Source organism: Vulpes vulpes, chromosome 6, assembly GCF_048418805.1.
Source record: "Vulpes vulpes isolate BD-2025 chromosome 6, VulVul3, whole genome shotgun sequence".
NCBI lineage: Eukaryota > Metazoa > Chordata > Mammalia > Carnivora > Canidae > Vulpes > Vulpes vulpes.
In genome coordinates this window covers 5,683,763-5,711,122 of record NC_132785.1, presented here as the reverse complement: position 1 = coordinate 5,711,122, position 27,360 = coordinate 5,683,763, and the positions used below count along the sequence as shown (strand labels likewise).

The 27,360-nt window shown below is 36.2% G+C and overlaps 1 protein-coding gene across 1 annotated transcript in view; it reads left to right on the top strand.

Moving 5' to 3' along the window:
* COG3 (component of oligomeric golgi complex 3) overlaps positions 1–27,360 on the top strand; it is a 67,270-nt gene that overhangs the window by 16,754 nt on the left and 23,156 nt on the right. The window contains exons 9-16 of the mRNA XM_026017205.2: positions 7,107–7,150; positions 7,621–7,747; positions 8,353–8,444; positions 9,513–9,652; positions 11,113–11,273; positions 18,592–18,697; positions 22,858–22,982; positions 26,656–26,745. Coding sequence (XP_025872990.1) covers positions 7,107–7,150; positions 7,621–7,747; positions 8,353–8,444; positions 9,513–9,652; positions 11,113–11,273; positions 18,592–18,697; positions 22,858–22,982; positions 26,656–26,745 — 885 coding nt within the window. The remainder of the gene's footprint in view (positions 1–7,106; positions 7,151–7,620; positions 7,748–8,352; positions 8,445–9,512; positions 9,653–11,112; positions 11,274–18,591; positions 18,698–22,857; positions 22,983–26,655; positions 26,746–27,360) is intronic.

The following is a 27,360-nucleotide window of genomic DNA, read 5'->3' as shown; positions in this document are numbered from 1 at the left end:
TGTTTAGTTAGAGAGTGAGCAAGTAAGGGGGGGGGTGTAGAGGGAGAGAAAAATCTCCCGCAGATTCCCCTCTGAGTACAGAGCTGGACATGGGGCTCAAACTTGTGAGGTATTTTATTCATTCATTCATTCATTCATTCATACGTTTTTAAAGATTATTTATTTATTTACTTATTTACTTATTTATTTATTCATTCATGAGAAACACAGGAGGAGAGAGAGAGGCAGAGACACAGGCAGAGGGAGAAGCAGGCTCCATCCCTGGAGCCTGATGTGGGACTCGATCCCAGGTCTCCAGGATCACGCCCTAAGCTGAAGGCGGTGCTAAACTGCTGAGCCACCTGGGCTGCCCTAGTGAGGTATTTTAAACAGAAGAATGATTTGGTCAGATTTGCCATTTCTTTGAATTAAGGATTCACTGTGTAGAATGGATTGTGGTGAAAAGAGATTTTCAACAGGGAGGCCTGATTAACAAAGATTTTGCAGTAGTCCAAAAGTAGTCCAAAAATAGTCCCCTATTTTTGAGAGATAGGGGTTGATAAGTGTTGGTATATATTCTTGAGGTTGGGAACATGTGACTTCTTTACTGTCCTTTGTTAGCACAGTGCCTGATACATAAAGGAATGCACTGAATATTTATCTTGATTGAGTGATTGGAATTGGAGGGTGCAGAAAGTAGATAAATGTGTTAATGTTTTCAAGTATATGCATGATACAGTTGACTAGAGCTGGTACATGTATCCTTTTTCTACTTCATTGTGAAGATACTAGAAATTCTGAGTAGTCTACCTTTGCTGCCTCTGACTCCTTGTTTCTCTCTTGAGAGTTAGTGAAGGATTTTTTTTTTTTTAATTTAAATTTTAGTTAGCATACAGTGCAATATTGGTTTCTGGAATAGAATTCAGTGATTCATCACTTACATACAATATGCAGTGCTCATCACAAGTGATCACAAGTGCCCTCTTTAATACCCATCACCCATCTAGCCCATTCCCCTCCCATCACCCTCCATCAACCCTCACTTTGTTCTCTATCATTAAGAGCTTCTAACGGTGTGTTTCCCTCTCTCCTTTAGTCCTTTTCCCCTTCCTCTTATGTTCATCTGTTTTCTTTTTTAAAATCCACATATGAGTGAGATTATATAGTATTTATCTTTCTTTGACTGACTTATTTCACTTAGCATTATTTCGCTCTAGTTCCATCCATGTCATTGCAAGTGGCAAGATTTAATTTCTTTTGATGGCTGAGTAATATTCCATTGTATTAATATGCGCCACATCTTCTTTATTCATTCATCAGTCAATGGACATTGGGGCTCTCTCCATGGTTTGGATATTGCTGATAATGCTGCTACAAACATTGGGGTGCATGTACCCCTTCGAATCTGTATTTTTGTATCCTTTGGGTAAACACCCAGTAGTGCAATTGCTGGATTGTAGGGTAGTTCTCTTTTTAACTTTTTGAGGAACCTCCATACTGTTCTCTGGAGTGGCTTCACCAGTTTGCAATCCCATCACCAGTGTAAGGGGGTTCCCCTTTCTCTACATCCTTGCCAACACCTGTTGTTTCTTGTGTTGTTCATTTTAGCTGTCCTGACAGGTGTGAGGTAGTATCTCATTGTGGTTTTGATATGTATATCCCTGATAATGAGTGATGTGGAGCATCTTCTCATGTGTCTGTTGGCTATCTGGATGTCTTCTTTGAAAAAGTGTCTGTTCACGTCTTCTGCCCATTCCTTTACTGGATTATTTTTTTGGATGTTGTGTTTGATAAGTTCTTTATAGATTTTGGAACTAATCCTTTATCATGTATGTTGTTTGCAGAATCTTCTCCCATTCCGTAGGCTGCCTTTTGGTTTTGTTGATTGTTTCCTTTGCTGTACAGCTTTTTATCTTGATGAAGTCCCATTAGTTTATCTTTGCTTTTGTTTCCCTTGCCTCCAGAGAGTGTCTAATAGGAAGTTGCTATGGCTGAGGTCAGAGAGGTTGCTGCCTGTGTTCTCATCTAGGATTTTGATGGTTTCCTGCCTCATATTTAGATCTTTGATCTATTTTGAATTTATGTTTGTGTATGATGTAAGAGAGTGGTCCAGTTTCATTCTTCTGCATGTGGCTGTCCAGTTTTCCCAACACCATTTGTTGAAGAGACTGTCTCTCTTCCATTGGATATTCTTTCCTGCTTTGTCAAAGTTGACGCTATAGTTGTGGGTCCACTTCTGGATTTTCTATTCCGTTCCACTGATCTTTCTGTTTTTGTGCCAGTCCCATACCATCTTGATGACTATAGCTTTGTAATATAGCTTGAAATGCCTCCAGTGTTGTTTTTTAGAATTGGTTTGGCTATTTGGGGTCTTTTGTGGTTCCATACAAATTTTAGGATTGTTTTAGCTCTCTGAAGAATGCTGTTGGTATTTTGATAGGGATTGCATTAAATATATAGATTCCTTTGGGTAGTATAGACATCTTAACAATGTTTTTTTCTTCTAATCCATGAGAATGGAATGTTTTTCCATTTCTTTGTGTCTTCTTCAATTTCTTTCAAAAGTGTTCTATAATTTTCAAAGTACAGATCTTTTACTGCTTTCATTACGCTTGTTCCTAGGTATCTTACTGTTTTTGGTGCAGTTGTAAATTGGATTAATTTCTTGATTTCTTTTTCTGCTTTAGAAATGCAACAGATTTCTCCACATTGATTTTATATCCTGCAAATTTGCTGAATTCATGTTTAGCTCTAGCAAGTTTTTGGTGGAGTCTTTCGGGTTTTCTACATAGAATGGTATGTTGTCTGCAGATAGTGAAAGTTGACTTTTTCCTTGCTGATTTGGATGCCTTTTATTTCTTTTTTTTTTTTTTTGTCTGATTGCTGTGGCTAGGACTTCCACTACTGTGTTAAATAGTAATGGTGAGGGTAGACATCCTTGTCTTGTTCCTGACCATAGGAGAAAGGCTCTCAGTTTTTCCCTGTTGAGGATTACATTAGCAACTGTGGGTCTTTGATATATGGCCTTTATGATGTTGAGGTATGTTCCATCTATCCCGTCTTTGTTGAGGTTTTTATCAGGAAAGGATGCTGTATCATGTCAAATTTTTTTTTCTGCATCTATTGACAGGATCATAGGGTTCTTATCCTTTCTTTTACTAATGTGAATCATGTTGATTCATTTATGAATATTGAACCACCTCTGCAGGCCAGGAATAAATCTCACTTGGTCGTGATGAGTAGTTCTTTTCATGTACTGTTCAATTTGGTTTGCTGGTGTTTCATTAAACATTTTTACATCCATGTTCATCAGGAATATTGGCTTGTAATTCTCCTTTTTAATGGGAGATTTGCTGATTTTGGAGTCAAGGTAATGCTGGCTTCATAGAATGAGTTTGGAAGCTTTCCTTCCTTTTCTGTTTTTTGGAACAGTTTGAGAAGAATAGGTATTAGCTCTTTAAATGTCTGATAGAATTCCCCTGGGAAGCCATCTGGCCCAGGACTCTTGTTTATTAGGAGATTTTTGACTACAGATTCAATTTCTTCACTGGTTAGGGTCTGTTTTAATTTTCTACTTCTTCCTGTTTCAGTTTTGGTAGTTTGTAAGTTTCTAGGAAATTTGTCCATTTCTTCTAAGTTGTCCAGTTTGTTGGGATATAATTTTTCATAGTATTCTCTTATAATTGTATTTCTCTGGTGTTGGTTGTGATCTCTTCTTTTTCATTCATAATTTTATCTGTTTAGGTCCTTTCTCTTGATAAGTCTAGCTAGGGATTTATGAATTTTCTTAATTTATTAAGAACCAGCTCTTAGTTTCATTCATCTATTCTACTGTTTTTTTGTTTCTATATTATTTCTGCTCCACTCTTTATTACTACCTTTGTGTTATTATCAATGAGTTTTTACATATTTATTAATAATTGATTTATATGTTTGGGTGCTCCCAGGTTGGCATAAATATTTACAATTGTTAGATCTTCTTGATGGATGGAACCCTTAATTATGATATAATGCCCTTCTTCATCTCTCGTTACAGATTTTGTTTTAAAATATAGTTTGTTGGGCAGCCCGGTGGCTCAGCGGTTTAGTGCAGCCTTTGGCCCAGGGTGTGATCCTGGAGTCCCGGGATCGAGTCCCGCATCAGGTTTCTTGCGTGGAGCCTGCTTCTCCCTCTGCCTGTGTCTCTGCCTCTCTCTCTCTGTGTCTCATGAATAAATAAATAAAATCTTAAAAAAAAATATATATATATATAGTTTGTTGTGTATGGCTACTCTGGTTTTCTTTTGATGCCCATTAGCATGAAAGATGATTCTTCATTCCTTTGCTTTGAACCTGCAGGTGTCTTTAGGTCTAAAATGAGTCCCTTGTAGGCAGCATATAGATAAGTCTTGTTTTTTTTTTGTTTTTTTTTGTTTTGTTTATTCTGATACCCTGTGTCTTTTGTTCGGAGCATTTAGTCCATTTATATTGAGTAATTATTGAAAGGTAGGAATCTAGTGCCATTGTGTTAACCTGTAGAGTTAGTGTTTCTGTTGATGTTCTCTGGTCCTTTCTAGAGTTTGTTGTTTTTGGTCTTAGAGCCCTTAAAATTTCTTGTAGGGCTGATTTAAATAGTGGTCATGAACTCCTTTATTTTTTGTGTGGGACACTCTTTATCTCTCCTTCTGTTGTGAATGACAGCCTTGCTGGATAAATAATTCTTGCTTGCATATCTTCCTTATTCAGCATGTTGAGTATTTTCTGCCACTCTCTTCTGACCTGTCAAATTTCTGTGGACAGATCTGCTGTGAACCTGTTTTCCCTTGTAGGTTAAGGACTTTTTTATCCCTTGCTGCTTTCAGGATTCTTTCCTTGTCTGTGTTTTTTTGTGAATTTGACTATAATATGCCTTTGCAATGGCCAGCTTTTGTTGAATTTAATGGAAGTTCTCTGTGCTGCTTGGATTTGGGTGTCTCTGTCCTTCTCCAGGTTAGGGAAGTTTTCAGCTATAATTTGTTTGAATAAACTTTCTGCCCCTTTTTTTCTCTCTCTTCATCTTTTGGGACTCCTATGATATTAATATTATTGCACTTTTTAATAAGTCACGAGTTTCCTAAGTCTACCTTTGTAACCCATTACCCTAACCCACCTCAGGCATGTGACTGAGTTTCAAAACTCCACAATTTTAGGAATTCCCCTGGTGCAGACCTGTGCTGTTCCTACTGGAGAGGGTCTTGCCCCACTTTTGCCATTTGTCAGTGGGCCCTAGGAAAGGTCAGATAGCTGCGCAGCTGTTTGCCGTTTATGGCAATGCAGAGCAGAAAGCTGGCACCAAGACCTCTGCTCTCAGCCGGCTACCATGCTCCTGTGCCTGGTGCCACCCCTTCTTATGACCCAGGGGATCCTCAGACCAAGATATTACTCCTGGGATTTTGCCCTGCTTCGTTACCTGAGCCCCCTGAAGACAGGCACGACCCCCATGGTAGAGGACTTCTAACTAAAAGTTCAGATTTTATGCTCTGCTGCTTCTAATACTTTAGTAATAGGCTCCGTAAGCAGGCTCCCTCCCTGCCTTCTCACCCATAGCTATATTTCCCCAAAGTCAACTCTCTGCACCTCTTACTTTCTTGAAAACATGATTGCTTTTCTATTTGTAGATTTGCAGTTTTTGTTCTCTCAGCTCTCTGATTTCTTGGATGTTCAGAATGACTTGATAGCTATCTAGCTGTGTTTGAGGGTGGAGATAGGCTTAGGGTCCCCCCACTCCTCTGCCATCTTGACTTCTTCCTCAATTTTGTTGTTTTTTGAAGTAAGAGAAACTTGGACTTATTTATAGAAGATACAGGGGAAGAGTGGTTCATTGATGGTATAAGGTTTAGATTGTGCCTAATTGGTTGCTTTTGCTTAGTAGTCAAGTACCAGTGGTTAAAATTTGATTAGAAAAGAAATGGTATAGATAAGTGTGATATAGCTCAGTGTGGCAAGTGGATATAAAATGATTAATTATATAATCATTATTAATATAATCATTAATTATATAATTATAATATATAATATATATAATCATTATATATATAATATATAATTTATATATTATATAATACATTGTATATATAATAATGTATATAATACATTATAATACAATGTGTATATATATACATTATATATATAATATATATAATATATAATAATATATAATCATTATAATCATTAATTATATAATTATCAGTGGCTTTCCTATATGCCTTTTACTAATGGTAACCAATTAATATAAGTGATGGAGTCTTATATTAGTGACAGCACAAAATACTTACCTAGAAATAACTTTAATGGAAATACAAGGATGAAGAAAATGAAAAAGCTAGACAGGAAATCACAAAAGATTAAATAAATAATAAGCCTATCTTGTTCTGGTTGAGGAAACTTAATTTTTTAAATGTCAGTTCCTCCTAATATAATTTATATGTCAGTTTCTCCAAATATAATCTTAACAAAAATTCCAGTGGAATTTCTTTTTGGATGATGCTGAAATTCATTTGGTATACTAAATTAGCAAGACTAACTATATAAGTAAATTTGAAAAATACATTGATACAGATTCAAGAATTCGTTGATGGATCATTGGAATGGAAAATTCAGGAGCTTAATACATAAGTCAGTCTTCTCAAATCAAAGAGGAAGTGTTGTAGTTTCCTACATAATTTTGGGAAGTTTTGCTAAGTATGTGGGGAAAAAAGTAAGCTCTTCATTTTATAATATTAGAATACATTCTAAGTGAACTAAAGAGTTAAATGTAAAAATAAGGAGGAAAAAGGAGGAAAAGAAAACTAGCAGAAATTATTGGGAAAAAATTACTGAGTAAAAGATTCAGGCTATAAAAATTATATTTTCTGAATTTTAAACAGCGAAAGAAAAGCAGAAACTAGCATGTTTGCAACAGATAAGTGAGGTTAATATTTATAGTGTGTGTATATAACAAACTGAAAGAATATTATAAAATATTGTTATTTTGTGATATAGGTGGTTTTTATGTTTCAGCTTTTTTGTATTTACAGATTTTCTAACATTAGCATGTTTTAGTTAAAATCAGAAAGTAAATAAAAGTATAGCTCAAACAGATGAATTTTTAGTCTATTTTTATTTTGCAGACTCTTATTGAACAAATAGAACAGCGATCTGAAAAAATACCTGAGTGAGTACCTAGAAGTTCCTGTTTCTACATTACCTTCTTCTTGACGTGCTTTTTTTCTGAATCTGTTATGTTCCTAGTATTTTCTGAGAATTACTTTGCATACTATGCAAGCTTTTTCTTGTAGCACATAACTTATTTTGGGAAAAGGTTGTAGACCTAACTTTGAGTTTGCAAGACATCTCTTTTTCCCATTGCAGGATTTGCTTTTAATTTCAAAGATATAAGATTTTTCTCTACTCTTGGGAGATAAATCTTTAAAAGAATAAAAATCATAGCTTTTGAACCACAGTTCATTATGGTTTATTTTTTTCTTTTTATATATAATAAATATTTCTAGTGTTTAATATCGGGCACATGAGAGGTGACCTTATTGCTTTAGAGGTTTGGAAACTTCTGAGATTTAAGATCAGATTTAATTTACATATCTGAAATCAGAAGTTTATATTCCAATCTCTTTTGCTTTTTATCAGATACCAACAACTGCTAAATGACATCCATCAGTGTTACCTTGACCAGCGGGAGCTCCTTTTGGGCCCTAGTATCACTTGTACCGTAACAGAGTTAACAAGCCAGAATAATAGAGATCATTGTGCCTTGGTAAGCTTCTGCTAGTTCGGAATGATGTTAAACCTTCCTCTGAAATATTTTGATGTCCTAGAAGCTGTATGTAGGTATAAATGTTCTGGATCCCCTGTCAAAAAGCTTAAAGGATTTTTCTTTCAGTTATGAGACATCTGGTATAGTAATTAGCATTCAGCTTATCAAAATACTCTGATTTTGATTTATTTTTTAAAGAATGAAGATTGACAAACAACTGTTACTACTTGAAAGATGAAGTTTCAGAGTTTGTGGATTTATCCTGACAATTTAGTTTAACTTTTGCTGCGGAAGTGCTATTTTATTTAGTGATTTTAATTCGTATATAGAAAAATACACAAAGATTCTTTTATTAAATGCCCCCTCTTTAACTAGAAAAGTAATTTCATTGTCAAAAGTTTAGAAAATAAAAGAAGAAAATAAAAATGAGTCATATTCACATTATGCAATAAATGGTTAAAAATCAACCATTTTCTGTTCTTCAGTGAGTTCTTTTATGAATATATGTGCACAATCTCATTGCAAATAAAAGATTTATTTTATTCATAAATGCTGAAATCATTATGTGTCTTTAACTGAAGGTAATGTGTGTTTCTTTCCTGCAGATTCGCAGTGGCTGTGCCTTTATGGTCCATGTATGCCAGGATGAGCACCAACTTTACAATGAATTTTTCACAAAACCAACATCAAAATTAGAGTAGGTGGTACACCAACTCTAACTCTTAGTTTTAAGATTTAATTTGCTAATCACTCTCATAGCATATTATAGGAGTATTTTAACATTAACTGCAGAGTGTTTTAACTTTTGTGGATGTGTGAACAATACTATTGGATAGGACAGTAGTTATTTTAAAATAAATGTGCAATTCAAAGGCCAACATGCTTTTATATTATTTATAATGTATCTATGGAGACAATACAGTAAAATAGTAAGAGTCCTATGTTGGGAACTAAGTCTTAGCAATCTATGTCTGTTTATCTCACTAAATATAATAATTCCTTCTAGTTGAAAAATTCTGTGGTTTTAACCAATGAAAGACACTTAAAAACACAGACATTATTTATTTAATACCCTTTCCTATTTTTCCCCCAAAGTGTCTTTCAATGCCTGTGTTAGTCACTTTTGGTTTCTTCATATTGGTGATGTTGACTCTTGAAAATATTCCAAGATTATGACTCTTGTAGTGAGGAAGAAACAAATGTATCTTATAGTTTTGATTAGGTTGATCACTTCTGATGAAATGCTATATATGAAAGTGCTATTTAAGTTTTTCCTTTCAAATGTTCAAAATTGCCAAAAATACTTGTATGCCCAAGTGCTTTGAATTTTGTTTATCAAAATCCAAGTATTGAAGAAGTTTGAATTCATCTTTCGCAGGGAAAATGTTACATTTGATTCACAAATGATGTAGAATATAAAAGAATAGTTAAATCAACCAAAATATTTGTTACTGTGTTTAAGAGGATATATATATATATAAAGTATTGCTGAAATAAATAAGGTTGTAATGAATTGACATTTAGCTGGGGGAAGCTACTTTGGGGTGACTGTTGAAGACTGCTTTTGGATTTTGAGCTCTTAAAGCACAAAAAAATCTACAGTATTATTTTCACCCTTCACTTTTCATTTTATAATGTTCCCATGCACTATTTTCCAGTAGATTTTTATTTTTATTGACTGGAGGAAATCAATGTTGCCTTTTAAACTATTAGAAAATCCTGAAAAGATTACTACTTATAACCATGTTTTATTCTTTCATTTTAGTGAACTTTTGGAGAAACTCTGTGTGTCATTGTATGATGTCTTCAGGCCATTGATCATTCATGTTATTCACTTAGAGACTCTGTCGGAACTTTGTGGAATTCTTAAAAATGAGGTGCTTGAAGATCATGTACAGAACAATGGTAAATGATAATTAGAAGTGATAACCTCAAAAGTCTTAATTTTATCTGTGGCTCTCACAAATTCACTATTTGAAAACTCGCTATCCTCTACCCCACTTACCTATGTAAAGTTTAATATTTTTTATAGCCCGAGTTGGTGCCGTGTCCCTTTTAAAGTCAAGATGTACCTTATTTTTTTGACTAATGGTACAAATTAAATGGGGAAAGAGTTTTAAAATCTGGACAAAATTAGTAGTGAAATATGGTTAACTATTCTTCCTGGCATCTAAAATCCAGAGTGAATTGTTGGTTTTTGCTTAGACATTTATTTTTTTTTTTTAAGATTTTATTAATTATGAAAGAGACAGAGAGAGAGGCAGAGACATAGGCAGAGGGAGAAGGAGGCTCCATGCAGAAAGCCTGATGTGGGACTCGATCCTGGAACTACAGGATCATGCCCTGAGCCAAAGGCAGACACTTAACCAATGAGCCACCCAGGTGTCCCTAGACATTTCTAATACATTCTTACCAAAATACTTAAAATCATGACTATATTGCATACTCTTCATTTAAAAACAGGAATTGTTTTAGTGTACATATATAATAATGACCTATCTTTTTTGAAATTACAGATAAGCAATTCTCTGGAAAACTCTAACCATCTGATATATTCTTTAATATTTGATTTGTCATAGAGAACCTCATTTTCCTAATGAGATTTAAGTAACTTTAAAAAAAACTCTTCAAGTAATTATTTTACTAGCAGAAATTATTGTTCTCATTTTGATTTTCGTTAGGAGACACTTTAGGTTTTTTATGCTTCCAAAGTTTCTTATTCTGCGTTTAATTCATTCTAAGATGTGTATTTTCTTACATATTAATGCCTCTCAATTATATTAATTTGAATATTTATGTTATGCAATGTTTTCAACACCCTGCCCTTGGAAAGTTGTTACTGAATTGCTGCTGTTTTAATACTGATGTCATCTAAAGAATGCAGAAATTCTATATAAACTCATATTTCATCTTAATTTTTTACTCACTTTTCTTTGTGGAAACATTAACAAGTTGTTTAATATCTGTGGAACTCCATTTAATTTTAAAACTGGAATGATACAACTAGTAAGCTGCTCCAGCTGTCTCTCAGGATTGGTCTGAAGCTGAATGAGATAACTTTTAAAAGCACAAAACACTTTAAAATTCAGACTTTATTATTCACATTAATAATAGAAATAATATCATAGAGTTTCAGGAAGAAGATATAAGGGCAAATTTATTTCCCAGTTTTAAATTTGAGGAAATTGAAGGACATTTATTAAATTTTTCTGAGGTCATTGAGTCATAATGAAATAGAATGCAACCACAGTCCCTGAGGCCAAATTACTTCCTATTACTACTAGACACTTGAGTAATATTTTTGCTTGTTTAAAGAAAGTATTTTTCTAAATACAAAGGAATGGTTGATTACATTTTCTTACCAGCTGAACAACTGGGAGCATTTGCAGCTGGAGTAAAACAGATGTTAGAAGATGTCCAAGAGCGCCTGGTCTACAGAACTCACATCTACATTCAGACAGACATCACAGGGTACAAACCTGCTCCTGGAGATCTGGCTTATCCTGACAAGTTGGTGATGATGGAGGTAGGGTTCCCTTAATTCATTTTGATCTCTCCCTTGGCCGCACACACCTTTTGGTATTAGTGAAAATAGGATTTTTCTTTTTAATTCTCATTCAAGGTATAAAATCAAGATAAACTTATCATAAAATCACAGGAAATGAAATTTTAAAAAATTGAATAAAAGATTTATTAGGTTGTTTTTCCTTCAAGTTGTATTTTATAACTCAGTTCCCTCCCCTTTTTAGGAAATGAATGTTCTCAATTTTTTAAAAGATTTATTATGTACTTTTGTGCATGCATGAGCATGGGGAGGGGCAGAGAGAGAAGGAGAGGGAATGGGAGAATTTCAGGCAGCTTCCTTCCCGAGCGTGGAGCCTGATCCCACGACTCTGAGATCACAACCGGAGCTGACATCAAGAGTTGGACACTTAATCCCCTGAGCCACCCAGGTGCCCCGCTTTCTCAATTTTTAAATTGAATTTGTGCTCCCTGTGATTTCTCTTTTTTTTTAATAAATGGCATAGAAGAGGATTGATAACATAGGAGCCACCATAGTTGATTTTCATATAACCATGTGTCATGCTGTCTCATAAAAACCCTGTAGGCCATCTCTTCAAAATTCTGCAGTACCAATGTCCAGTTTATGGTGTGAAGAGTTACCTCACTGATCATTTGTCTCACTGATGCAGTTACACATGAATCTTTATTTTCTTTGAGTGCTAGACTGAGTTTAAATAATGCTGAGGATATTAGTGCTAAAACAGAATTAGAACCTAGAAATTTTTTTTTTTTTTTAAGTAGGTTCCATGCCCAGTGTGGAACCCAGCATGAGACTTGAACTCACAACCCTGAGATCAAGACCTGAGCTGAGATCGAGTCAGATACTTAACCAATAACCAACTAAGTCACTCATGCGCCCCAGAACCTAGAACTTTTTTAATAGAAGTTTCAAATATGAGCAAAAAGTAGAGAGAATAATATAATTAACTCTTACACATCATTACCCCAGCTTCCACATGGCCAGTCTTAGTTCACTTAGACCTCCATTACTCCTCTTCCCTACCATTAGTTACATTGGAGCAAATTCCTAACATTTTATTAATAAATACTTCAGTAGGTGACTTTTTTTTTTTTTTTCAGTAGGTGACTTTAAAAGGTAAGGGCACATTTTATTTTTTTGCAATGAAGTCTTTTTTTTCCAGTTTTATTGAAAGGAATTGACATATATCAGCAAATTTAAGGCATAGACTATGATGATTTGATTTATATACTTTGTAAAATAATGACCACAATAGGGTATCCCTGGGTGGCTCAGCAGTTTAGCGCCTGCCTTTGGCCCAGGGTGCGATCCTGGAGTCCCGGGATCGAGTCCCGCGTAGGGCTTCCGGCATGGAGCCTGCTTCTCCCTCTGCCTGTGTCTCTGCCTCTCTCTCTCTCTCTCTCTCTCTCTCTCTATGTCTATCATAAATAAATAAATAAAATCTTAAAAAAAAAATAATGACCACAATAGGTTTAGTTAACATCAGTCATCTCATGTGGATAACAATACAAAGAAAAGAAATTTCTCTTTGTGATAAGCTCTTAGGGTCTACCTCTGAACAACTTTCCTATCTATACACAGTCTTATTGTTAACTATGGTCATCATGTTGTAAGTTACATTTATAGTATTTATTTTATAACTGAAAATTTGCACTTTTTATTTATTTATTTATTTTATTATTATTTTTTTTTAAATTTGCACTTTTTAAAACAATTTTTTAGATTTCACATGTGAGATCATACAGTATTTGTCTTTCTCTGACTTCACTTAGCATAATGTCTTCAGGGTCTATCCATGTTGTTGCAAATTGTAGAATTTCGTTATTTTTTTTAATGGCCAAGTGATATTCCACTATCTCTATAGATCACAACTTCTTTATCCATTCATTCATTGGTAGACACTTAGGTTGTTTCCATGTCTTAGCTATTGTGAGTAATGCTGGCAGTTAACATGGGGGTGCAGATACTCTTTTGAATTAGTGTTTTCATTTCCTTTGGATATATTCCCAGAAGTGGAATTGCTGGGTCATATGGTAGTTCTGTTTTTAATTTTTTGAAGATCCTGCATACTGTTCTCCAGAGTGGCTGCATCAGTTTACAGTTCTGCCAATAGAGAACAAGGGTTCCCTTTTCTCCATATCCTTACCAATACTTTTTCTTTTTATCTCTTGTCTTTTTGATAATTGCCATTCTAACAGGCATGAGATGGTATCTCATTGTGGTTTTAATTTGCATTTCCCTGATGATTATTGATGTCGAGCATCTTTTCATTCCCTGTTGGTCATTTGTATATCCTCTTTGGAAAAGTGTTGATTCAAGTCCTTCATCCATTTTTAATTGGGTTGCTTGGTTTTTATGCTATTGAGTTGTATGAGTCTTTATTAACTCCTGATCAGATAGATGGCTTACAAATGTTTTTTCCCATTCTGTAAGTCATGTTTTTGCTTTGTTGATGGTTTTTTTTTTTTTTAATTTTTTTTTTTTAAGATTTTATTTATTTATTCATGATAGTCACACAGAGAGAGACAGAGAGGCAGAGACACAGGCAGAGAGAGAAGCAGGCTCCATGCACCGGGAGCCTGATGTGGGATTCGATCCCAGGTCTCCAGGATCGCGCCCTGGGCCAAAGGCAGGCGCCAAACCGCTGCGCCACCCAGGGATCCCTGTTGATGGTTTCTTTTGCTGTGCAGAAGCTTTTTAGTTTAATGCAGTCCTACCTGTTTATTTTGCTGAGCGCACTTTTCATTTTAATACAACTGTGATATAGTTATCACAGCTATAAACGTTATTGTAGTTCCTTAATATCATTGAAAATTCAGTTGAATCTGGAATTTTTTCAGATTTAGTAGTTGTTAGTGTTTTGTCCCACTTTATCTCTTTGTATGTTTTATTACTGAACCATTTGAGGGATCCCTGGGTGGCGCAGCGGTTTAGCGCCTGCCTTTGGCCCAGGGCGCGATCCTGGAGACCTGGGATCGAATCCTACGTCGGGCTCCCGGTGCATGGAGCCTGCTTCTCCCTCTGCCTATGTCTCTGCCTCTCTCTCTCTCTCTCTCTCTCTCTCTCTGTGACTATCATAAATAATAAAATTAAAAAAAAATTTGAACCATTTGAAAGTAAATTATAGACATTGTGATACTTCACTTCTGAATACTTCAGTTCTTACTGTCCTAAGAATAAAAATATTTTTCACATAATCACATGCATATATATTTTTTTACATATATAACAATTAACATTAATTCAACAATATTGTTTATATGCAGTACATATTCAAATGTGCCCAGTTGTCCTTCAAATATCTTGAAAATAGGATAAAAAAATTTAATAGGTGGAATCCAGTCAAGGTTACCATTTCTCCCTGTTTTTTTTTTTTGTTTTTTTTTGTTTTTTTTTTTTTAATGACATTGGCTTTTTTTAAAGAGACTGAGCTGGCTTTATTGTAGAATGTGCCACATTCTGGATTTGTCTTATTGTTTTCTTCATATTTAGATTCAGATTAAACTTTTGTCTTTAAAACAATTTTTTTTTGCAAGAATACTACACAGCTGATGTGTACTTAACTCATGACATCAAAGGCACATAATGTCAGGAAGTCCCACAATTGGTTAAGGTAGTAATCGCTAACTTTCTTCATTATAAAAGTTCATTATCAAAAACAAAACAAAACAAAAGTCCATTATCCCCTTTATAATTAGTGAGTAATGATGAAATGATACTTTGGGATTATGTGGGGTTTATGTTCCCCAGCATCTTTTTACCTGGTGGTTATTGGAACCATTAATGATCTGTGCCTAAACTAGTTATTATGTTAGGAGTAGCAAAATAGCAATTTTCTTATCTGCCATTTCTTCTGCATTTATTAGTTGGCATTCTACTGTGTAAAGAATTAATTTCTCTTTCTTGCTCCCTTTTTCCTACCTCTGACCCTTCTAGACTAGCAGAGTTTTTAAAAAATTTATTATAATATATTGCCATTTTTCTTTTTGAAGCTCAGAATTGTCCCAGATTTGACCAGTGGAAGATGGCTTCTTTGTCCCTTAGACAGCTTTTAGATGGCTTCTTTGTCCTTTTGACATGTTCCTGTAATTTTTGAGGACTTCTTCCTTTTTTATAAACAGTTTTATTGAATTATAGTTTATAAACCCCAAATTCACCCACTTAGAGTTTATAATATATTCATGGATAGGTGGAACCATCACCATACTCAATTTTAGACCATTTTCACCATCTCAGAAAGCAACCCTGTACCTTTAGCTGTCAGCCTTCTAGTCTGAGGCAGACACTGATTTCTGCCTATAGATTGCTCTATTTTAAACATTTCGTATGAATAGAATTATGTAATATATGGTCTTTTGTGATGTCTTTCACTTAGCATGTCTTCACAGTTCATCTATGTAATAGCATGTATTAGTACTTTTTTCCTTTTTAATGGCTGGATAATATTCCACTGTATGATTGTAATAGATGTATCACATTTTGTTTATCCATTTGTCCACTGATGGACACTTGGGTTGCTTCCGCCTGTTGGGTGTTATAAATAATATTGGTTCAAACATTCACATACACATTTTTGTGTGGACATGAGTTTTCATTTCTGTTGTGTATATGCCTAGGAGTGGAATTGCTATGTTATAGTAACTATCTGTTTACTCAGAATAGCTAGATTGTTTTCCAGAGTGGCTGTACTAGTTTACATTCCTACCAGCAGTGTATGAGGGTTCTGATTTCTCCACCATTTTCTTTTTTAAAGGTTTTATTTATTTAGTTTAAGAGAGAGTGTGTGCAAGCAGAGGGAGAGGGAGAGATATAATCCTTAAGCAAACTCCCCAGTGAGTATGAAGCCTGATGTAGGCTCAGTCCCCTGACTCTGAGATCATGATTTGAGCCCAAATCAAGAGTTGAATGCTTTCACTTGCCATGAGGGAAATACAAATCAAAACCACAATGAGATACCATCTCACACCAGTGAGAATGGGGAAAATTAACAAGACAGGAAACAACACATGTTGGAGAGGATGTGAGAAAGGGAAACCCTCTTGCACTGTTGGTGGGAATGTGACCTGGTGCAGCCACTCTGGAAAACTGTGTGGAGGTTCCTCAAAGTGTTAAAAATAGAACTGCCCTATGACCCAGCAATTGCACTGCTGGGGATTTACCCCAAAGATACAGATGCAGTGAAACAGCAGGATACCTGCACCCCAATGTTTCTAGCAGCAATGTCCACAATAGCCACACTGTGGAAGGAGCCTCGGTATCCATGGAAAGATGAATGGATAAAGAAGTTATGGTCTGTGTATACAATGGAATATTACTCAGCCATTAAAAATGACAAATATCCATCATTTGCTTCAACGTGGATGGAACTGGAGGGTATGATGCTGAGTGAAGTAAGTCAATCGGAAAAGGACAAACATTATATGGGTCTCATTCATTTGGGGAATATAAGAAATAGTGAAAAGGAATAAAGGGGAAAGGAGATAAAATGAGTGGGAAATATCAGTGAGGGTGACGGAACATGAGAGACTCCTAACTCTGGGAAATGAACAAGGGGTGGTGGAAAGGGAGGTGGGCGGGTGGTTGGGGTGACTGGGTGACAGGCATTTGACGGGATGAGCACTGGGTGTTATCCTATATGTTGGCAAATTGAACTCCAATAAAAAATATACAAAATAGGGGATCCCTGGGTGGCTCAGCGGTTTAGCGCCTGCCTTTGGCCCGGGGCGCAATCCTGGAGTCCCGGGATCAAGTCCCACGTCGGGCTCCCGGCATGATGGAGCCTGCTTCTCCCTCCTCCTGTGTCTCTGCCCTCCCCCCCCCCCCCCCCCCCCGTCTATCATGAATGAATGAATAAATAAATAAATAAATAAATAAATCTTTTAAAAAATGTATATATATACAAAATAAATAAATAATCACAAAAAAAGAGTTGTAATAATTGTGTTGTTTTAAAGCTAACAGGCTTGAAATATATCAGGCTATTTAGTTTATTGCCCTTGCCTATTTTAAGAATTTTCTCAACTTTCATCCCTTCGTCTGACTTCTATTTACATTTATATTTTGGATAATTAATTATTTGCATAGTACTTCTTGCTAATAATATATAAAATCAGCCTTATAGGAATCAGATATATGATAGGTAGGACATATAGTTTTGAGGCTGTTTGTTTATTACCCAGCTTTTATTACTCTGCAGGCTCATAGTAGGAATATTGCTAATAATTCCAAGGAAAGGTAGATAATCCCTTTGCAGGAGTTACTTGGCTTTGAAGGCCACAAAGTTGGTATGATGAAGACTAGCTCTGTTTCTCAGTCCAGTCTGGGGAATTGTATTCTCATTCCTTCTTCCCCTTCTTTCTTTGTCTTCTTTATGAATTTCAGCTTTATATTTTAGATAGAATGCCTGTTTTAATAGTTCTGATAGGATGTTAGGTGATGAAGCTTACTAGAAGTTGCCCTCCCACTGTAACTTAGTGATATATTTAGTATGTTTACTTAGTCATCACATGACCAGTATCCTAATGCTTTCTTGTGTGGACCTTTTGGCTTAAGGATACCACTTTTCAGTAAATATGCTTGCTTTGTTTTTCTTTTGGTGTGGGGCAGGGGCATAAGGTGATCCTGCTGTGACACTTGTGTACCATTTAGGGATTGGCTGTACTTTCTGGTTTCTGCATGCAGAGAGGACTGGCTCGAGCCATATGGAGTCTGTCTCCCAAACGGTTTTCTGGCCATTCCTTTTGGTAGTAGCTATGTGTTTGTTAGTTCTTCATTTCTGTATATTTCTACCTTTATAAAGCTATAAATATGAATTAGTGAGATTTTCATTATTAACTTAGTAGTTAGTGACGTGTGTCTATTTGATGTTATTCTTTAGACAGTGAAGAAGGGTTTCAAAAATAGTATACTGTAGCTATTCTCACATAAAGAGAAAGCCAGTTGTTTAGATTGGCCAGTTAATTGATAAAAGTACTTCTGATTCAGAATATATCCTCCTATCCAATCTTAAACTTTGTTTCTAAGCATAAAGTTGAAAATTAGCTTCCTATATACTAACCTGTTTATTTCACCCTTCAGCAGATACCTGGTAATGGTTCTGAAATTAGTGGTATATTTATGGGAATAGAGACACTATACTAATTTAATTTTTTCATTTCCGTAGGTGGTTTTGCTGTGGTTCTCTTCATTAGTCCATTTATTTATTAACTAGTTTTTTTAACTTTATTGAAAAAAACATGTTCATATTGCCAAACACAGCTGAAAGCTACACTTTAATATTTCTTCTGATTTCTTTATATAGCAAATTGCAAAGAGTTTAAAAGATGAGCAGAAGAAGGTACCTTCAGAAGCTTCATTTTCAGATGTTCGGTTAGAGGAAACGGAGTCTAATAATCTAACAAAATCTGGTATGTTATGGTGTTCAACTCTTTTATTCATTTGTTTAAACTTTTATTGAGGACTTGTCATGTTCTAGGCATGATAAACAGTTTTCTGCCTTTGAGGAGCCCACACTTGGGTGGGCGGGGGGGGAGATTGATAAGCCACAGATATAATTGAATGGTGACATGCTAAAGATATGTACAGTGCACTCTTGGGCCATAGTAGAAGGGCATCAGAATTATGAAGGGAGATGAGGTTTGAGTGCAGGAAGGTGAGTTCGGTGAGAGATGTGGTATCTGAAAGCTGTACTGTATAAAGAAAAGAACGAGAGAACCAGGTGAAGTAAGGTTGTTTAAGATAGAATAGCCTGGAGGAGGATGTAGGAATGGAAGACCGTGGTGGTTTTGGGGAAGTCAAATGGTTTTGGTATGTTTGGGCATAGGTTGGTTGTAGGGAAGAGCAGATAAAACAGGCCAGGTAGGTGTCCATAATAGTCCCATGGACTTTGGACTTCTTGCTAATATAATGTTTTGGCAAATTCCACATTTGCATCTTATAAATATATTGAGTACCTGGGACTGGGATAAGATACTGATAAAAATATATGGGATAGTTTGGACTAGGGTGCATGTTATGAAAGAAACAAAATTGTCCAAGAAGCGTCCTGAGTATTTATGGATTATGTAGACCACAAGCTAGATGGGAAGCAGGGTTATTCCTTCTGCTCTCCTTTTCACTGTAAGGGAGACACTGAAGCTCACCTCCTCATGGAGCTGGGACTGACTGGGAGTTGGGGTAGTGAGAATGGGAGGCTTTAAAGAGCCCCAATTGTCTCTAAATCCCCAGGTTTAGGGCATCTTCAGTTATTGTGTGATATTCTATGAATAGTTGTGATACCTCAAAGCCAGAATGCCAAGCGGCTTGGATAGTCCCTCTTTGGCGAAGCCATTTTATCACACTTGCCTCATAGAAAGAGAGACTCATTGGGGGTTAAAATTTCCTCCTTTGAAATAGAACCTGTGCCGTATCTTAGTATACCTTTTGATCCTAGTATACACCTTGGACCTAGTAAACCTCTGCAAGAGTAATTGGAGAGATTAGAGTACATTTCTGTCTTATAGACCTTGGTCTTGTACATCTTCCCTTTCCCCAGTTAATTCTATTCTTTTACCCATGCCTGGCCTTGATATAAATAAGGTATTGTTGGCAGAACTATAGAGACTAGTTAGGAGATTGTTTTGTTTTCATTTGGAAGATAAAAGTTTGAGCTAGGGCACTGACAAGAGGATGGAGAGAAGTGAATAGATGAGACATCTGATTAAAAGCTTGAATCAATAGAATTTGAGGACACACTAGTTGTGGGGGCTGAGACAGACTTAGCAGGTCCATGTGGACAACTGGGAGAATCTGTGTATATCAGTCTAGAGCTGTACTGTTCAGTATGGTTCAGCAGCCTGCCATTGAACATGTGAAATGTGACTCATAGGAATATCCTGTTAGCATATAAAATGCACACCAGATTTCAAAGACTTAATATGAAATAAGATAGAAAATACCTTATTACTAATATGTCTTGAATACATGTTAAAATGGTGATATTTTGGATATATATTGGGTTAAAAATATTAAAACTCATTCGACTTATTTTCTTTTTAATTTTTTTAATGTGGCATTTTAATATGTTACATTTATGGCTCACATTGTGTTTGTCTCGGACAGTACTTCTCTAGAGCCTTAAAAAGGACTGAGTTGGAGGATGAAGATTGTAGAGTAGTTGACACTTTGGGCTTGTGTGTAGAATCACTTCAGGACAGATAGTAGTAGAGTAGCAATAGCAGAAATCTGGAGAGAATACCTCAGCAGATGCTAACAGTAAAGAGCAAATGGAATTAGAAGAGTGTCCTGGGCTGACAGCGAGATAGGTCAGAAGCAAGGGGATAGGATGTGATTGAAGACAAAGTAGGAGGGCTTGACATAGTGTTAGGTAAAGCGTGAGAAATGGAAGATCACAAAGATACTGTGGTCAGAGAATGAGATGCTAAGATTTAATAATTAAGAGATGAAATAGTTTGGAGTGGTAAGAATGTCTGTAGAAAATATTAAAGTAATTCTGAAAGAAAGTCTTGAGAAAATCTGTATGGTAGGGAATGCAGGGATGGAAGTGAAGGTCTTCAGAATTGACAACCATGTGGTTGTCCATATGGTTATTGATGCTATTTAGAGTGTGATAGAATTTGGGATGGAAAGCAAGACTGAGTCAAGCAGCAAGGGGCGGAAAAAAAAGAGTATATAATCACTTTTCTTGGTTCTTGGTTTCTTGGTATGTTGGAAGTGAAAATGAGAAGCCTCCAAAGTGAGAGCTTTAAACAACATGATGTTCATATAGTGTAACTAGGTGCCAGGGCAAATTGATAGAGGGACCATAGTGTGAAGAGGCTGATTATCAGTATGTTTAAAAGAATAGGCCCTATTCTCTACATAGAGCAGTTCAGGGGAGGATGGGGCTCATGGAGATAGAGGAGGATGCCAGAGGAAGATTGCAGGAGGAAGAAGCCCTGCTCTTCAAAAGAGGCAGCCAATAGCTACTCCCCTTTTGATGTATTGTCATGTAAATTGACTTTCCCTCTGTCATAAGCCAACTTCTGCTTTAAAGTACTTAAATAGATAAGTTTCACTGAACTTGTATTTGGGAGTACTTTTTTGGCTCTATTTTATATTGAAGGAGGGATCCTACAGATATGATAATCTTAGCACAACTAGAGATGTTTAATTTCCTAAACATTCTTTGATATAATTTGTCGAGTTTATTCTTTTTAAGGAACTTCCTATAAAGTAGATATTTTAAGGTAGTGCCTTAGAGAGGAGCTTTTAAAATTACATGTGAAAGTTTATGTACTTTTGAAAAGCAGAAAGTTAAAGTGAAAAGCAGAATTGTAAAGTGAAAGCACTAACCTACAACATTCTCTCTTTTTCCCCATATACCACGACCTCCAGACCTTCTTCTAAGCATAGGCCGTTTTAGCTCTTTTTTTTAAAAAAAAAAAAAGGACTGTGCTTTCCTTGGCTATACTTTTATATTTTTATTATTGAAAAGATTTCAAATATACCAAAAAGCAGAAGGAATGATACAACAGACAGTGAACACTAGTACTCACCATTTGGATTCAAGACTTTACATTTTATCACATTATATATACATAATATTCTTTGGTTAATCATTGTATTTTTATTTTTTTTAAGTTTATTTAAGTAATCTCTGCACCCAGTGTGAGGCTCGAACTCACGACCCCAAGATCAAGAGCCTCATACTCCTCCAGCTGAGCCAGCCAGGTGCCCCAATCTTTCGCTAAAGATTGCCATCATTGCCAGTTTATTCTTGAGTATTTCATTATCTCTCTAAAAAAAGGACATCTCTTATATAACCACAAAACTTTATTGCACTAAAACATTTAGTAGAGTTTCCTAATGTCTTCTAATACCCAGTCTATATTTCATGATCCCTTCTTGTTCCAAAGTATTATCTTAACTTTGCTTATGTGGCTCATTTGAACTCTGGTGATTGTGCTTTCCTTACAAAGATGTCTCTGTTCAACTGAGCTTCCCGCCTGTTGCTCCTCACCTTCACCAGAGTGTCTGCCCTGTCTCAGAGCGAGGGGGGACATTACTCTTGGGAATTGGATAGACTAAGTAGGCCTGTAAGTAATACAGCTAAGAGCATGGAAGGCAGGCTGTCAAGCTTTGATTAATTTTCCTGTTTCACATTGCTTTATTTTCTTGTCATTCAATCCCTCCATTGATTCCCACTTGCTTCCACATGACTACATACAGATCTACCTCCTTTTTGAATAAGGTGTATGTATACTGTTTATTTATTCCATAAAGATTATTGATCAGGGTTCTAGAATAGCTGTTTGAGTTAAATACACACACACACACACACACACACACACACGAGGCTGGAATGTATATATGTATTTATGTGCAGTGTCACTTAATTGTGTTAAATACCAGCTGTCATGGATTCCTGTGGGTTTCTATGGCATTCTTGATTAAAGGTGAAAAAACCTAGAGAAAAAATAGATGCCTCCAGCTATTGATAACTAATAACAGTTTATAGTTAACATGCAAATAAGACAAACCTCCAATGTGTGTGAAATGTGTCTTTTTTTTCCACTTGGGTTTTTAGGTTCAACAGAATCCCTCAATCCTAGACCACAGACCACAATTTCTCCAGCAGACCTTCATGGAATGTGGTATCCTACAGTTCGAAGAACTCTTGTGTGTCTCTCCAAATTGTACAGATGTATAGATGTACGTGTGTAAATTCTTAAGTATTTACTGTAAATTGCTTGCCCTTTCATGTGAAATTTAAAAATTTTAAGATCTTGATGTAGTATTTTGTTGGGTATTAAATGAGAATCATGATTTTTAGAGACCAAGGTAAGTTTAAGATAAACCTAATTAAAAAAAAAAAAAGATAAACCTAATTAGGGATTCTTTCTTTTTGAAAGAGTTTATTTATTAAAGAGAGAAAGCATGAGGCAGGGGGAGGGGCAGAGGAGGAGAGAGAACCAGACTGCTAAACAGGGAGCCCGATGTGGGGCTTGATCCCAGGATTGTGGGGCAGACACTTACCCAACTGAGCCACCAGCCACCCCTAATTTAGGAATTCTTAACCTGTTCATTCTGTAGACCCTTGGAATTCACTAGTGGCCTTTGGAGAGTCTATGAACGCCTTGAAATTATGGGTATAATTGTGTTTGTATGTCTATATTTGTGTCTTTCTTAGGAGAGAGAAGGGATCTATGATCACATAAAAATTTAAAACTACTGGTTAGTTCATTTATTTTCATTTGTACGTAAGGAAAAAGACATGCAGAAAGGTTACATGATAATGTCTACTGTCACATGGGTATAATATATATTTAATATTAAATTTATTATTAAGTGCATCTACTTTAATTTAGGTTTTTAAAATAAGGATTATTTATTTTCAAGAGAGCATGTGTGTACCTATGCATTAGTGAGGGGAGAGGCAAAGGGAGAGGGAGAGGAAGAGTATATTTCAAGCAGACTCTGCACTGAGCCTGACCCAGGGCTTGATTTCATGACCGTGAGATTATGTCCTGAGATGAAGCCAGGAGTCGAGTGCTTAACCAACTGAGCCACCTGGGCACTCCATTATTTTAGTTTTGAACTCCGTTTAAATCGATATTCTTTTTTTTTAAAGATTTATTTCTTTTTTTTTTTTAAGATTTTATTTATTCATGAGAGACATAGAGAGAGAGGAGGGGGCAGAGACATAGGCAGAGGGAGTAGTAGGCTCCATGCAGGGAGCCTGATGTAGGACTCAATCCTGGGACTCTAGGATCAGGCTCTGGGCCAAAGGCAGGTGCTAAACCATTGAGCCACCCAGGCGTCCCAAGATTTATATATTTATTTGAGAGAGAGAGAGAGAGAGAGTGAACATGGAACTGGGGGTGTGGAGAGAAGGACAGAGGGGGAGAGAAAATCTTTAGCAGATTTCCCACCATGTGCAGACTCCAGCTTGGGCTTGATTTCATGATCCTGATATAATGACCTGAGCTGAAATCAAGAGTCAGAGGAGCTTAACTGACTGAATCAGGCACCTCTAACTCAACATTCTTAACAAGTAGTATTAAGAATCCATGTGTTTCTTTTTTTTTTTTTTTTTAAGATTTTATTTATTTATTCATGAGAGACACAGAGAGAGGCAGAGACACAGGCAGAGGGAGAAGCAGGCTCCATGCAGGGAGCCCAACGTGGGATTTGATCCTGGGTCTCCAGGGTCACACCCTGGGCTGAAGGCAGACGCTCAACCGCTGAGCCACCCAGGCGTCCCAATCCATGTGTTTCTAACCATGAACTAATTTTAGTTATTTGCTGAAATAACTAAAACAGTACCTTTTCTTTTTCTTTTTTTTTTAAGTACTACCTTAAACTCTGTGCATTGATTTAGGTCAGAGTTAGTGTAAACATTCTGGAATGTTTAATGATCCGATTATCAATCTTGACAGATTAGAGTTGTCTTTACCTATTTAGTGTTAGGAGTTTGCTGCTGAAATAGTTTATGCAATTTAATTTTTTAAAAAGTTTTATTTGTTTAAGTAATCTCTACACCCAACATGGGACTTGAACTTATAACCCTGAGATCAAGAATTGTATGCTCCTCCAACTGAGCCAGCCAGGTGCCCTTAAAATTCAGTGTTTAATTTAAAATTTGATTGTTACAACTCAAATAGTATGTAAAAGTAAAAAGTGGTTAAATACAAGAGCAATGTAATTAATTGTCAAGATGGTATTATTTTCTTTAGACAAGAGTTCGAAGGGAGTGTTATATCCCCCTGCCCAAATGCTCCATATCTTAGAGGCCTAGGGGCAGGCAAGATTGCACAGTTGTTTCATTGGTTCAGTAGAGTGCACAGTGCTTAATGTCTATTTTAAGCTACATAGCTATTGGAATTTGTGCTTAGATTTTGAAATTCAACCAGAAAATATCTTTTGGCCTGTTCTGGGACTTTTAGCATGAGGCCAGATCACCTCTTCAGTTAGATGTCTTACCTCTTTTGCCCAGCTAATGAGTTGTCTTCCAGAAGGAGGTTTGGACTTTGGCATCTCCTCTTCCCCAGATTCCCCAGTATGTGTGCTGAATGATGGTATATGAGAATGATGGCTCAGTTACTGGGATTCAGTAACTTCGTAGAGTAGAGCAAGATCTCGAGGGACACATGAGGGTGTATTCCACATAGAACCTGTTACCATGATAGGCCCTTGTGAAGCCTTTTAGGTGCTTAACAGGGATTTTAGCCAAACAGTAGGATAGACCTGAGATACCACTCTCCCTGTTTTTATTTTATGTCCGGGGGCCGGCCTAATTTCTTTTTTTTTTTTTTTAATCTAGCTTATGTCCAAATCTTATCCCTCTCTATCTTAAGCATTTGAGGCAAGGAAAGCCAAGTCTAGTGAAAAACTCATGATGAAGACTGAGCAGGGGGAAGGGAAGGTCTTCCTCAGGCAGGGGCAGTGACCTAGCAAGAGGCATCCCTAATCTTTTTTACTGCGGAAGCCTCATGGAAAACACATGAGAGGGAAGCAGTACGAAAAGAGAATAACATCAAGTTAGGACCCAGGACTGTGGCCTCATAATAAATATCTTGCTCACATTCCTCCATATCGGTTCTCTCTCAGATGGGATGGAAGCAGGGTGGGAAGCAAGGGACTGCAGGCAACCCTGCGCAGACCACCATGTGACGCCTCTGGAAGATACAGAAATGGCAGAATTAAATTAAGACTCCTACTTTTGCATGCTATTTGTAACCTAATTACTTTGTTTTTACCTAATTATATCTTATAAAAATTTTATTGCTTTCTTTAGCATTTCTGTATTTCATGCACAGTATTGTATAATTTATATTTACTAGTATTTTATTTGTCAACTTCTCCATCATTGAACATTTATTTGTGTTTTTTTTTTTGCTGTTTTAAATAATGTACTCAAGAGCCATGTGCATGAATTTTATGATACAACAGTGATTGTTTGGGATACATTTTTAGAAGTGGATTTACCGAGGCTTTGTTTTAGAGTTGGTTTTATTGATTTGAAAAGCAGCCTACAACATGAGACCATATTGGAATCAGGGCTCTGTGGGTCAGAACCACATCTACCTTGTTCACCCACCCCTGTGCATCCAACATTTAGCACAGAGCCTAGCATGAAACAGGTGCTAAGAAAATATTGTTGAAAGATTACAATGAGAGTTTTAAGAGATACAAAATACAAAACTATGTGTTGTTCTAGATAGGTTGCATGGGAATAGGAAACTCCAGGAGGAATATCGTCAGTAACCTGTTAACCCAGTGGGTGCGGGCAAGCAAGCATCCATTGTTCCGTGTACTCCATTTACAATTTCTCTTTTTGTGTTGTGAAGCACTTCAGGGTAATGTTTTTCTTTTATTTCACCAGAGGGCAGTGTTCCAAGGATTATCACAGGAAGCCTTGTCTGCCTGCATTCAGTCATTGCTTGGAGCATCAGAGTCTATCAGCAAAAACAAGGTTTGATGAAGTGTTGGTGAAGTCTTGTTACCTATAATAATATTGTGGAATGTAGCATTTGTTTAGAGGCACAGGAATTTAAAGGCATTTTTGGCAGTAGGTTTTGTTTGTTTAATATGATTTAATTTTGAGGCCCTTTAAGAGAAGCCAGAACAATTGACTCCTGAACAATACAGGAGTTAGGGGGCACAAATCCCCCCACGAAGTTGACAATCCATGTAGAACTTTTGACTTCTCCAACACTTAACTGCTGTTGACTGGCAGCCTACTGATAACATAAACAATTAATACATATTTTTTATGTTATATGTATTATGTACTGTATTCTTAAAGTAAGCTAGAGAAGAGAAAATGTTATTAAGAAAGTTGTAGGGTAGAGAAAATACACTTATAATACTGTACTATAAAAAAATTCACATGTACATGGACCAGTGCAGTTCAAACTATGTTGTTCAAGGCTCAATTGTATTTTATTATAGTGCTAACTAAAGACAGCACTATAAAAGAGTGCTTAGCTTTGCTAAAGTGTCAAAAAGGGTACTTTGGTTATAAATTTTATAGGGTAAAAGTTTATTATAGCCTTAGCAACTGGGAAGGTAGTAGGCTCCTGTTTCC